This window comes from Camelus ferus, chromosome 11 (genome assembly GCF_009834535.1).
Source record: "Camelus ferus isolate YT-003-E chromosome 11, BCGSAC_Cfer_1.0, whole genome shotgun sequence".
Lineage (NCBI taxonomy): Eukaryota > Metazoa > Chordata > Mammalia > Artiodactyla > Camelidae > Camelus > Camelus ferus.
The window spans coordinates 1,343,983-1,358,103 of record NC_045706.1 but is presented as its reverse complement, the minus strand read 5'-3'; the positions used below and the strand labels follow the sequence as shown (position 1 = coordinate 1,358,103).

Sequence of the window (14,121 nt, the reverse complement as noted above, 5' to 3'; positions counted from 1 at the left end):
CCCGCTGTCTGAAGACACTGGACTAGGGAAACTGATTCCTCCGAGTCTGTCTGTCCGGTGAGTGAGCGAGTCGAGGTGACTTGTTCGGCTCTCATCTTCCACTGGGCAGTTGGAGGGAAGGTCTGATAGGTTATGATTTTCAGTTTTTAGATCTCACCATCTGAGGTTGAATCCTGAACACCCTCCAGACGTCTTTGACCTTCTCACAGGCTCTGCTCCCCGACCAGACCCTGGGGTGGGGACTGCGTCTGCAGGGTCCCAGGCCCCACCTGGCCTGCACACCCAGAGCTGAGTGCGGGCCTTGGGACGGCAGGCCCTCATCAGATTGCACCGTGTTTCTTTGGGGTGTATTCTGTGTCCTGAGACAGTTCCCTTGTTTGCCCCAAAGCTGATTTTCAGTAGTAAATTATCATTGTAAATCTTGGGGTATCTTTAGATTTTTACTTAAGTGTAGTTAATCTACAATGTTAGCTTCAGGCAGGTGTACGGCAAAGTGACTCAGTTACACATACACGTGGGCTTATTTTTTTTCAGATTCTTTTCCATTATGTTATTACAAGAAATTGAACATAGTTCCATAGTAGGTCCCTGTTTATCTATTTTGTATACAGTAACTTAGTGTGTCTAACTTAGAGTGTCTGTTAATCCCCAACCCCTGACTTATCCGTCCCCACCCTTTCCACTTTGGTAACCGTAGTTGTAGTTTGTTTTCCATGTCCGAGTCTTTTTTGGTTTGTAAATACTTTGTGTCATTTTTTTTTTTAGATTCTGCATATAAATGATACCATGTATTTGTCTCTCTGACTTCACTCAATATGACAATCTCCAGGTCCATCTATGTTGCTGCAAATGGCGATATTTTCATTCTCTTTATGACTGAGTAGTACTCCATTGTATAAACACACCACATCCTCTTTATCCAGTCCTCTGTTGATGGCCCTTTGGGCTGCTTCCATGCCTCGGCCGCTGTACATAGTGCTGCTGTGAGCCTTCCTCCAGATGCACGCCCAGGAGTGGGACTGCTGGATCAGAGGAACCTCCATACTGTCCTCCATAGAGGCTAGAGGGGTATCTTTTAAAGATGTATGTTCCATAAAGGATGGGAAACATTAATTTTTCCAAGAAATAGCTCTCAGGGGAAAACCTGTTTTCCCACGTCTAAGTATCTGAATGCAGTGTAGCTCTGCAGCTCTTACTAGAAAGTTCTGAAATGTGCAGTATGGCCGACGTCACTGTGAGTGTAGGGTGGACAGCGTGACTTGGCGTCTGTCCCGAGGCGATCACAGCAAGTCTAGTTAGCATCCACCACCACACACGACGAGTTGTTTTCTCTTGTGATGAGAACTTTTAAGATCTCTCTTAGCAGCTTTGGAACACGCAGCACAGTATCACCACCTCTCACCACCACGCTGTACGTTCCATCCCAGGACTCACGCGTTCCATGACCAGAAGTCTGTGCCTTTTTACCCCCTCACCTGCCCCAGACGACCACCGGTCTGTCCTCTGTGAGCTTGGTTGGGTCTGTGTTTTCAGATCCCACGTATAAGTGACATCATATTGTGTTTGTCTTTGACTGACTTCACAGCGTAACACCTGCAAGGCCCCCCCACCTTATCTAAAACGGCAAGACCGGTGTTCTTCACGGCTGAGTAATGCCGCACTGCACACACGTCTTGATCCGCTCGCTCACCCGTGGACCTTAGGCTGCTTCCGTATCCTGGCTACTGTAAACAGTGCTGCTGTGAACACTGGGGTGCGTGTACGTTTTCAAATTTGTGTTTTCATTCTTTGGATAAATACTCAGAATTCAGAATAATTGGTTTTCCAGGGGAGAATGGGGCAGATTGACAGAAGAAACAGCTGAGAATTTCCCAAACGTGAGGAAGGACCTGTACGTCACTGTCCGTGACCCTGACAGAACACTGTCACCTCAGTGCAGAATGGCCTCCAAGACACGTTCTAATGAAGGCCAGAGACTCAGGCCATGGCCTCTGTCTTGGCCGCAGTCGCCGAGCAGTGGGGGACTCGCTGGCTCTCCAAGGGGATCTCACTGAGGACATCTGACCTTGCTGGGAGGTGCCAGGTGCAGCGGGGCCCGTGACAGCGGGCGGCACGCACACCTGCTGTGACGCAGACGGACCCTGGCGGCCTGCGTCGGGGGCTCCAGCTTCCTTCTCGTGGGTAAGTTACGTCAAGGATCTGGACGCCTTTAGTCAGCTGCCTCCAAACACAAGTGCCTATACTTCTAAAGGAATTGTTTAAATAGAAACCAAGATTTTAAAAATTAGAACGTTACGTTTATTTTAACAACCAAATTTAGTGTGGAAAAGTGAGACACACACACACAGTAGCATTTATACAGCATATCAAAGGGCAGCCTTTACAAACCATGCAATGGTGATGTGCCTGGTGTAACCAAAAAGCTTATATGATGTTTGGTTTTAAAACATATGTAAGTACAGTAACCAAATATTTGGCAAAGATTTATTTTTTTCCATTTCCAGCCTTTCAAAGTAGACACAGAGCAGCTTAGAATGAAGCCGATTCCATGAGCACACAAAAACTGACCACAAACAGGAAGACTGAACTCAGCAATCCAGAGACGAGGGGAAGGGGCGCTGGCCGTCCGGGCGGTTAGGTAACAGTCTCAGCTGAGGGCCCCGTGCTGCAGGGCCCAGCCGCCAGGGCGCTGCCCGGGCAGGCGTGTGTGCAGCCTGCGCTCCGCGCGTCTCTGGCAAAGAGCCACCAGCACAGCCAGAGCTGAGGGGCATCTGTGGCCGACAGCGCGTCCACGTGAGGGTTGTCTGCGGGAGCGAGTGAGGCCGCAGCGTTACTCGGGATGAACCTTCCTGGCAGCGGTGTTCCTTCCAAATAGTGTTTGACTTGATTAAGGTTGCAGATAATTTGTTAAAATACTACATACATTGTGACCGGGTATGTTAAGTTACCTACACGTAGATACTTGTAATACCCCAAGAAAGGTTCCCACCAGACGGTGACAGTAGACGGTAATCACTGACATGCTTAGTACTTGATCCCATAAGTGTGATTATGGGCGAGCAGGGACTTAGTGTCTTTATTTACTGAACGAGCAACGCAGCATTTACAGAAGAAATGACACAGTGGTGCAGCCACCCAGCGACAAAGACAGCGGCTTCTGGAAGCTATGCTGCGAACTCCAGCGTCTGACCCCCACCACACGAAGCAGCTGGATCCCGCGCCCAGCTCTTCCTCAGAAGGTGCTGGTGGACGTTGTCAGGCGCCTTCCGATGTAGATCCTTAACAGAAAAGGGCAGGGCGTTACTGCGGTCTGGCGGCTCAGGGCGGGTGTGCACAGCCGGGACGGGGCAGCAGCCTGGGTCTTGCTTGTTGATGGCAGGAAGGGGACTGATTCGTACCTGTCAAAACTTTTGTGATGAATCCATCTGCAGGCCCTCATCAGTGTGTATTTAGTAACGTAATTTAGGAAATCCCAGCTGTGCGCTAACTGGGGTGCAAGGAGTGCCGGGACGCCAGCACCGAGGAGCTGCTAACCAAGCTGCGAAGCCTCTGCTCCCTGTGCTGCTCCCTCAACTGATCACGCTGCCCGAGAAAGTCACCCCGGGGCGGGTTTATCAGCACCAGCCTCACAAAGACCACAGCTGAATGGTGAAGCCCCTGCCCTGCTGCCCCCCAGGAGCCCACGTGGGGCTGGGGCGTCCCTCAGGGTGGGCGAGCGGGAGAGGGCGGGGGGGGGGTTCCTCAGAGGAACGCAGGACAGTGGACTTTATCCTGACGGGGGTGAGGCAAGAAGGGCAGAGACTGGGTGGGAGCTGGCTGCAGAAATCCACGCTGAAATGAAGGCCTATAAACCAGGCAGGCCCACGGCACCCGACTGCCAGCTCTGCAGAAAGCTCCAGAAGTCAGCACCTCCACCTCCCGGGGTGAGGCCAGCAGAGTCTGACTCTGCAAGGGCTGAGCAGAACTGACTCGGCGGGCCGTGCCCCAAGAGGGAGACGGGACCCAGCGGGCGAGGGGCCGGGCTTCAGGACGGGGCGTCACCTGAGACCCACATGCCTCCTTCTGCCCCTAGACTGAGCAGACGTCCCTGTGCCACGCTCACGGGGCCTGGGGGGTGACCGTGCGGGGACGCCAGCCCCAGCCGGCGGCACCAGCCTAAGTCGGAAGCCCGTCCTGACGATCTCACCGCCCGCCCAGTGGATGGGCTGCACCACAGAAGCCCACCCAGAGCGGGACCAGGGGCGCAGCCTCCCCCCGGGCGCCGGCCCCCAGCTGCACCTGTGTGTTCCGCACGGTTTCTCCTGCTGCTGAGTGAGCTCAGCCAAGGAACTGCAGGCGAGTGCCTGGGACCAGCCTCCTGCAGCCGAAAGGCGTGGTTCCCACCCGCACCTGCACACAAGCGTCCAGGCGCAGCAGCCAGACAGGCCCCCGGGTCAAGAGACGGAAAACCAGTCTCCGCCGGCAGACGGCGTCCAGGCCCCGGGGTGTGTCTCCGAGACCCAGCTGGGCCCCAGATGCGCCGGCCGGCCGGGGGTCACTCACCCCAACCCGATGGCCAGCAGGTGGGACAGCAGGAGAGACGGAAGAAAGACTTTAAGAAACTCTGCGGAGAAGATGCCTCCTTTCTTCATGACGCTCGTGTTCCTCATGCTGAGCGTGGCCGAGCGCTTCGGGTGCTTGAAGAGGAACTCCCTGCGGGCGGAGAGACGCTCGTCAGCGGAGGGTCCGCGCCCCGGGGGCCCCGCCCCAGAGGAACAGACTCACTTGGGGGGGATGTTTTCTGGCCGACTTGACCAGTCCCAAATCCAGTCTGAGTTCTTCTTCAGGATGCTTTCGACTTCTCTCCTCCTCTCCATGTAATCCTCCTCGGACTGTGGCGCAGTGAATGGTGAGAGCAGGTTACCCTGTGGCATCCACACCAGAAAGTGCCTTCCCGCCCGGGCAGCAAGCTAAGCTCGGAGCTGGCCAGGTGGGGAGGGGGCTCAGCTCCCCAGCTTCCTGCCTCGACTCCACACACACCCCCGGGGAGAGAGTCCCCACTCGGACTCCGGGAGTCCCAGGAGCTGTGGTCACTGCCCCCAGGAAGCAACGCCGAGTAATTACAACACAGATGTCCAGAGATGCCGGCCACAGTGCCAGGCAGGACCATTTAAAATGGCCCAAAAAGGGATGTGGCTAAGTAAACAGAAGACTGCATCGCCAGCAGTTTGAAGGGGAAAAGAACCAAAACCTTATGTCAGCCTGTGATTAAACCTGTTACACACTCACTACAGGAACTGGAGAACTTGAACACTGGATCACGGGTGGTGGTCTCCCGCTCTGCCTTCTAAAGGTTCTGTACCTGGTCATCTAACTCTTCTCTAAAATCGGGGGAAAACCTGTTTGAAATGTTGCAAATACTCTAGACCATGGACCAAAACCAGCCAAACGCTGGGTGCACCAAAGCTGGACGTGGACCCTGGACATCTGGGTGCAGGCCAGCCACTCCGGGGCCTTCCCGTCGGGGGCCCCTGGGGTTCTGGAAGCGCTCCCTGGGAAAGCCTGAGCGCCAAGCCTCCAGGTCACGTCAGGCTCTCCCGTGCACTGCCCACTGACAGGCCCGCCGCCCCGCTCCCAGCTCCCCCCCACCCCTGCTCCAGCCTGCCCTCCCTGTGTCCCTGGGGGGCGGGAGGCAGGAGGCCTGGCTACACATCCTAAACCAACCCGAGCCGGTGCCACGTCAGAGTCCCCTCAGTGCTGGGGGTGCCCCACCCCATACTCTACAAAAAGGTAGCAATCTCCACACTTGGACTCGATTACACTGAAAACTTCGTACAAACAGATCACAAACATGACACCTACACATCTTACCTGAGAGCTGTTTTTTTCTCCAAGACTGTGCGTGTCTGTTTCAGAAGCTCTGTTAATATCTTGTGGAGTCTGTGAGCGAGGTGGGCTTGGGAACGAATAAGAACAGAAAAAGAACATGTTAACCTTCTCTCCATCATGAGAAGCCACCCACCACCCCGGCAGGGAGCATCTTCGCGGTGAGACACACTCTCCCCTTCTGCCAGGGCCGGGCCGCACTGCCGCCCCAGCAGCCCCGTCTCTCAGCTGAGACGAGGCAGAAGCGGGGGGGCCAGGGCTCTTCCTCCCACCGGAGGGCAAAGGGCCCGCTGTGTAAGGGGGGCTGGTAACCCACTGGGGACCGTGGCCCGACCTGAGGTTGGCAGGCAGGCATTTCCAGCAGGGGCTGACCGCCCCGCCGTGTGTGGCCGTCAGCCCCTGTAGTCCACACCCACCTGTCACAGTGAGAGCTCTTGGAGCTGCTCCGTCCAGACTCATGCTGCGCGTCCAGCAGTATTTTTTCCATGTCGCCGTTATAAATAGAAACAGAGTCTGGAACGCTGCTCCCGTTCCCGTTCCCACCGAAGTGTAATTCCACCCAGGAGCCTGATGGTGACAAAAACAGCACAGAGCTGCAGCTTCCTACCCTCGCTGGAGTCTGGTCCTCACAAGAGCCATCTCCGGGGATCATGCCCTAGCAGCCTTCAGGCCCACCCGTGGCGCCTGCTGCCCGGGAGCCTCGCCCGGACGCGGACCAGGGCAAGCCTGCGGCTCCTAGGTTCCGGCAAGATGCTCGGCCAGGAGGCCAAGTGGCCAGGGTGCCCTGCACTCAACTTTGACAAGAAAAGGGGCCTCGGCAAAGAGATTTAAAAATGAAAGAAAGGTTTCAACTCTCTTATCAACCTGTTTCCACATTCCAGCATCACATCTTGACCCTGAGGCCCCACAGAATTCAATTAAGACTCCCTCTCTGTATGTATTTACATCAGGAGCCAGATGAATGTACTCAGAACACGACAAAGGTGACTTCTGACTAAGTGCGATTAACCAGAGCAAACCATCCCTCAGGTGTTCCCCTGACCGAGGCTTCACCGCAAGTAGCCCCAGACCTCAGCTCTCCTCCTCGAGCTGAAAACTGGCAGTTTCATCTCCGAGACAGACAGACTCCGCGCAGACATCGTAACTCCCGACAATGGTCTCAGCTCCACGGGCATCCGCTTCCCCAAACGCAGCCAGCGCCCAGAACCCTACAAGCCAGCATTTTAGGCCGAGCTTTGTCTCTTGCCAGCCCCACCACTTGGACCCGACAAACTCACCAAGTCAACAACAGCTGCCCGGGCGGGCTCTCCAGCCCGGGGCTCTGGGAGCAGGAGTGACGGCGGGGCCCCCCATCCAGGGGACGCCTGAGGGCGGGTGCCCGGCAGAGTGCGCGGCAGTGTAGGGCCAGAGCTGGGGCAGCGCTGGGCACCTGCCAGCAGGGGAGGGGGCGCTGCTGCTTTTGCCTTTTGTCTGTTTTGGGGGCTGATAGGTCCTCTCAAAAGAGCTGGAAGATGAGAAGGATGTTGGCAGGTTCCTCCACTGTGATCTTTTACCAGACAGATGCACTGGAGGGACAGAGGGACAGATGTGAACCCTAACAGAGGTCCTGAAGTGCTGAAGATAGAAGGTTCTGTGAGGCTGGGGCGGAGCACCCACAGGCGTGGGAGCAGTGGAGGCCAGGCGGGGGGCCAGGAGCAACTCCTGGGGGGTTGGACTGGAGGGGCCACCATCCTTGTGGCCAAACAGTGCATCCTGTTGCCGCTGTACAGACTCCACTGGGTGGCTCTGCCGGGTTCTACCACTCAGGTGTGTGATGGCGTCCAGACCAGGCTGCTGTGTTTGTATAAACACCTTCAGCATCTCATGGTGTCCGTGGGCTCTCATTTCTGAGCACGCCCCTAGGAGTGGGACTCCCGGGCGAAGAAGTCCCAGGTGTACTTTCAGTGTCATTAAAACATCACTGCTTTCCGACGCAGCAGGACCAGGGAGTTTCTGTTGCCTCCCGCTTGGTTTCAGCCTTTAAATTTAGCCAGCCTGTGGGGTGTGGTGGCAGCTTACACGGTTTACTCTGCATTTCTCATTTCTGATGAGGCTTAACATTTTTCCACACGCTTCCTGGCCATCTGGAGAGCATCCTTTCTGAATCTACTCCTTTTCTGCTGAGCAGTCCATCTTCTCCATGGAGCCCAACATTCAAGACACAAGCCTTTCTTCATCGGAGTATGTTGCAGGTAACTTCACTGGGGACTGCCTTTCCACTTGGTGTTTTCTGGGAACCCAGAAGGTCTTGATTTTAATTCAAATTCTCCAGCTCTTCCTTACCAGACGCCATGAGGACACCCTGCTGTACTGTTTCACTCATTCAGACACAGGTTTAGTGAACTGAATTTATTTAATCTGCACGTGTGATCTGAACCAGGGCAAGGGCAGGTCACCCCCTGCTAGGCATCGCTCTTTGGCAATGCTGCCTCTGCTCCCCACTCTGCCCTATCCTGGCGGACATCGAGCTGGCCACGAGCACAGGTCTCTCTCTGGGCCTAGGACAGTTTTGCTACTTTGTGTCAGAGATCCACGCCTCTCCAGCGCACCTGTCTGGTAAAAGATCACGGTGGTGGAACCGCAGACGAGGGGCCCAGAGGCAGACCACACGCAGCCGACTAGAAACGCGTGCCCGAGGCGGGTGGCCCCCTCCTGCTGCTGCCGGTCAGGTTGGCCGCAGGGCAGCAAGGGCCCCACCGCAGCTCCCCGCGGCTCCGGGCCGTGTCGGCTGGAGGAGCTGTGCCCGCTGGCACGCGGCAGCTGCCTGCAGCAGAACCAGCCCGAGTGGCAGGGAGAGCAGCAAAGCAAAGGTCCGGGAGTGAGACGTGAGCTGGGGTTTACCCGTTGCCAGGCTGCACTCAGCTGCTGCTCACAGAATGATCACACGTTTTCAAATGAATGCACTTTTCAGCCTCAAGTTCATGTTGGCCGGGCCCACACGAGGAAGGCAGGGTCTGTCTTGGAGCCCAGGACTCAGTGGACAAAGCCCAGGCCGCTCAGCCTCTGCCTGTCAGCAGACTCCGTTCCTGAGACGCTCATCTTCCCCAGCTGCACCAAGGCTGGGGCCACTCCAGCGGGGACGCGGGCCAGGCGAGCCCTGGAGCGCCGCCACAAAAGAGGCTCAAGTGTGCAAGTCCTTCACTAGCCCGCCTTCCTTCCCAGGTGGGGCCAGGTGACACTCAGCCAGCCAGCTCCGGCCCCGCGGCATGGACAGAACCGCAGGCCCTGCTCTGGGCCCGGCTCCCTCCTTCTAGGCTCTGGCCCGGCTGCCCAGGTCACTTTCACCTACGGGTCTGACACACGTGGTGTCTGAAGGCCAGTATCTTTCCTGACACCACTTCTGACATGAAATGGGGGTCAGGGGAGGTGGGGCGACACCAGTAACCAATTTTCCAACACCAACTGGCTGTCCAGCTGTTCAGTTTTGACACTACATGGGGCTAGTGTCAGATCCCAGGAGACTGGCCCTGATCAGATGAACTCAAACACCACGCCCAGGCTACTCTCGCCTCTGCCCGCAGCTTAGGAAATCAGAGGCCCCAGCAGCCCCGGCTCGCATCAGTAATTCACTGGAACGACTCACAGGAGATACTCTGCTTACGCGCACCCACTCTCAGAAAGAACTCAACTCAGCAACAGCCCGCTACAAGAGCTCACGGGCACGCCGGGGGGACGGGCACCATGCCCTCCCCCAGGGCTTCGGTGGGTTCAGCAACCGCGTTCAAACCCATCTCCAGCCTCCTCCCCCTCCAGGGGGTGGGTGAGGGGAGTGGGTGCAGACTGCCCACCCTCGTAACTGTCTCCTGTGTCTTTCCCGCTCCCAGCCCGCGGCTAACCAGGCCCCCCAGCCCGAGCCACCTCCTTAGCACAGACTCGAGTGTTTTCCAAGGGGGCTTCTTACAAAAGGGGCTCTTAATGAGTAACAAGCTGCCCCCTTCACTCAGGACATTCCAAGGGTTTTAGAGCTGAGCTCTGGGTCAGGAGCCAGGGACAAAGGTTAAATCAATATGTTGTGTTTATTTGGACATAGCGGACATGTAACATTACGTTCCAGCGTGTACGTTTAGTATACCACAAGGGCCAAGTGAGGAGTCTAGGGAGACAAACACACGAGCTCACAGAAAGTCCCAAGCATCCTTGAGGGAAACCCCATTCTGGTTGTCACGGCAGAAGCTGAGTCCAAAAGCTGTATTCCAAGAATGATTTACTAAAGGACGGGTTTTATTATTAACCTACAGCAGCTGGTCAGGGAGGCAGCTTCCTGGAAAATGAAGCCCAGGGGGGCTGTTGATCTGCTTCCCCCTGCACTGAAGACCCTCACCTTCTGAGCAGGAAGGACGGGGGTCAGGACGCCTCACACCCTTACAGCACCTCCCCAGGATCGCAAATAACCCAAATAACTGGTATAATTAGGCCTCAGAAAACAAAAACCAGGTGGTGAGTTGCCGACCCAGGCCAGCCTCACCCTGATGCAGGTCCCTGCCCACACTGCCCGGTAATTTACGCTAACAAGACACAGGGCCCGGGAGCAAGGCAGACAGACGGGTGGAAAGCCTGGGCCCCACCAATGTTGTTGTTTTACAGGAAAACTGACAAGCTTTAAACTTGAGTTAACCCATTTCTTACTCTCCATTTATTTTGTTCTAAAAAAAAATCTCCTGTGCTCGCCAGCTTTTCTAAGTCCCCACCTCCACTGTGAGACTCCAGGGACCAGCCCCAGCCCCAGCCCCAGCCCCAAGGCCCGCTCTGTCCCAGGGCAAATACTGCTCTCTCCAGCCTCAGCTGACAGAGCCCACCCTGTCTGGGGTAGCAGGCCTCAGCCCTGGCCATGTCACCTGTGGTGCCTGCCCCTGGTCTCCACCAGTCTCACTCACGGGTCTGAAAATCCAGACTGGGAATGCTGCGGTGGGACCCTGGGGCGTTCATTCGGAAAAGCTCTAAGGTGCTGCTGGCAGCTAGGGTTGGACCCTGCTAGGGGAGGGACAGGCTTCCCAACCAACGACCTATTAGTCACAGGACATCTCCGGAAAGCCTGGAGGAACTCCCACCCAAGCCAGAGGGCTTCCTCCCTGGGAGAGGGGGGCTGAAGACAACTGTTTTTAAAAGCTCCTCAAGTCAGGTGGGACAGGAGGTGTGACTGACAAGGGATTTTGAACAGAAAGTCAATCCGGTAGCGTTCAGGTTCCTGGAGCCTGACAGGAGCTTGGTAACCCTCTGCCACCTGTCTGATGCACCCGTCACTCAGGCTCCAAGGAGCCCACCAGCTCTCACCAGAAGCCCCAATTTCTCCTTAACTGCTGCTGCCTGCCTGCCTCATTTTCCCCTCACCCCTGAGCCTCACTGACCAGCTGTGACGCTTTGGGGCTCGCTGGGATCTAGTTGTCCGAAACCCCTTCTCAAGCTGCAGGATACAAGACCTGCCAGCTATCTTCCTCCTCGTGCACCTTGGGCCACGGTGGGCTGTCTGTGACAACCGCCATCTGACCGCTGCACGCGGCGTAAGCGCAGGCGGGGCTGCCTCAGGGTCACGGGCGGCGGCGCACTGCCCTGTCCCTCCCCAGAAGAGCGGGGAGGGCTTCTCCTGGAAGGCAGCCTCCCACCCGCCCCATGATGCTGACACAGTGGCACAGAACCATCTCCCCCCGCACACTAGCCCGGGCTGTTTATCTGCGGGAAGGAAGTCAACAGCTTTAACTAGAAGGGACGAGGGAGGTGGGGCGGAGCAAACAACAGCCGTGAACGCGAGAAAACTCTTGCTCCGAGGACCGCGCAGCGGAGCTCAGCTCCCAGGGTTCCGGTCCCCGGTTCCCCGGAGGTAAACAAGGGTTAATCAAATCAAAACAGAGGGGAGCACAAGGGCCACCTCAGCCACCAATCGGCCGGACTCACGTTTCTGGGGCAGACCGAGGCCCACGTGACTCGGGCGACTCCGCCCACCTGGGCCGGGGCCGATTGGTGCCCCGCAGCACGTACCCTGGAGAGAAGGGCCCCAAGCCTTGACAACTCAGCGTGTAACTGTCTTTTTATAGAGTAAACAAAACAGAAAAACAAATCTTTTAACTCATGAGCTGGCATTCCGCATTGCCAGTGACTCAGCAGTCTGGCTTGTCAATCAAGGAACGGAGGCGCAGGTCACTCAGCGCTCGCCCAGACGCAGACCTGAGCCACCAGATAAAACACTAAGCAGTCGGGTAACAGGAGTGACCGTCAGGCCGTTCACAAAGCAGCCCCTGTTAGAAAAGACGGACACTCAATCCTTTTATTTCAAAGAGTCGTCAATGTCGAGACCTAAAGAGAATTACAGGATTTTTAAAATTTTTTTTGCCTAGGAAAATCTTGTTTTAAGAAATAAGAAAAATTAGCAGCTCAAATTCAGATATTAGGGGGTTTTTTTATATTTATGAAACTTAAAAATTCACTCCCGCAGGCTTCACGGGTCCTCTCAAAACTTACTTACGAGCTCCTGTTGCCCGCTGAGCTCTCGCTTCGGGGAAGACAAAGGTCGGCGCCGCCGGGCCGGAGGAGAGGTCCCGGGAGGCGGCCCCGCGGCGGGGCTCCAGGCCGCCCGCCGAGCCCCGGCTTCCGCGAGGGGCCGGGGGTCCGCACGCGGACGGCGGCGGCCGCGGGGTCCTGGGATTCCAGCCCGCACGTCAACCCGGAGCGCGGCTCTGGGACGAGGCTCCCGGACGAGAGACCGTGAACGTTCAAAGACGTTACCCGGCACAGACACGGAGTAACCCCCCAGAGCCCCTGTCCTCCCGACAGTCACCCGAACACGGCGCGGGAGCCTTAGCACCCAGCCCGCGAACCCGGCCCGCGCTCCAGCGTCTGCCCGCCGGCACCCGCACCGGGCTGCACTGCTCAGACCAGACCCCGCACGGGCTCGGGTCGGGGTCCCGCAGCCGACCCGCCGACCACCCCGCGAGGTGGCTGCAGCCGCCAAGCCCTCGCCCCGCTCCGCGGCCTCCGGGGTTCCGCGCACCGCCCCCTCCCCCGCTCACCGTGCAGGCTCTCCTCCTGCAGCCCGGGGGTCTCGCTGCGGGACATGGTGTCGAGGTGGGGCCGGGGCGGCGGTCGGGGTCGGCGGGGGCTCCGAGGCGATCGGGACCCGGAGCCGCAGGAGACAAGGAGCGCGAGCGCCGGGCCAGCAGCTCCAGCCGTCAGCCCGCGGCCCGCACTGACTGACGCCGGCGGCCGACGCACGGCGGATAAGCGGCGGATAAGCGGCGGCGCCGCCCATTGGCCGCGGGGCGGGGCCTGCGAGGGCGCGGGGCGCGTGCGACGCGTGCGACGCGTGCGCGGGGCAGGGGACTGGTGGAGGCGATGCCTGCCAAGCGGAGCGCGCGTGCGCGGGGAGGGACATTGGGGGGGGTGCGTGCGCAGGCGGGGCCAGGGCGGGGGCGGGGCGAGAGCCTGGGGAGGGGCGGAGGAGACGTGCAGGTGAGCTCGCGACGTGCGGGCATTGCCCAGAAAGTGCGCGGGCGGAAGGCGGGCCTGGCGGGTGACTCTTTGTCACTGTGATTCTACCTGGGGACTGACTGCTCTGCCTTGAACACAGTGAGGCTGCGGGCAGTCAGGCCAGGGCCAGGCCGCCGAGGACGTGACCAGCATCCTGCGGCCACCAGCCGGGCCACCCCTCCCCTGCAGGACCCGCCTGCTGGAAGGCAGGCTTGCGGGAGTCAGACCAGTGTCCAGAAAGTCTCTCAACAGCCTTGTAACATTTGGCCCCAAATGGCCAAGACCTGATCAATAACAGACAGCTGCCCCGATTTCTGTCCCTGCCTCCAACTCAGGACCACCCAGAGAAAGCCAAACATAACCAATGTCTGCGTCCCCTGACCGGTCCCCTGAGCAGCCCGTCACAAGGACGCTGCCCTTCTAGTTTCCGCCTCCATCCTCCTGGCCCGGCCTCCACGCGGCACACCTGAGCCCCCTTCCACTGGGAAGTCCCCCACTCCTCTGCCTGACTTTGGGTCTCCACCAAACGGCAGTGACGGTGGGGCTCCCACTTCAGCATGCCCTAAGAGCCACTGCTGTTCTCATTTGGGGTCCTTGCTTCCTTTCCGGATAAGGATGCTCCCAAGGAGGGCATTCATCTTAGCTTTCTCTCTGGATGCAGAAGTGCTGGCCTTTCTTTCCGTTTGACCGTCAGTCCTCATTCTTACTTATTCAACAGGCATTCATCCAACACCACACCTGTCCCAGCAGTGTTCTAGT

The 14,121-nt window shown here is 57.7% G+C and overlaps 1 protein-coding gene across 1 annotated transcript; it reads right to left on the bottom strand.

Moving 5' to 3' along the window:
• Positions 1-2,275: 2,275 nt before the first annotated feature.
• BNIP3 (BCL2 interacting protein 3) lies at positions 2,276-13,113 on the bottom strand. The gene is made up of 6 exons (XM_032490633.1): positions 12,906-13,113; positions 6,282-6,432; positions 5,851-5,935; positions 4,765-4,871; positions 4,543-4,692; positions 2,276-3,278 (listed from the first exon to the last, which is right to left on the bottom strand). Exons 1-6 carry the CDS (start codon positions 12,949-12,951, stop codon positions 3,233-3,235), a joined length of 585 nt encoding a protein of 194 aa, XP_032346524.1. The 5' UTR covers positions 12,952-13,113; the 3' UTR covers positions 2,276-3,232.
• Between the last annotated feature and the right edge of the window lie 1,008 nt (positions 13,114-14,121).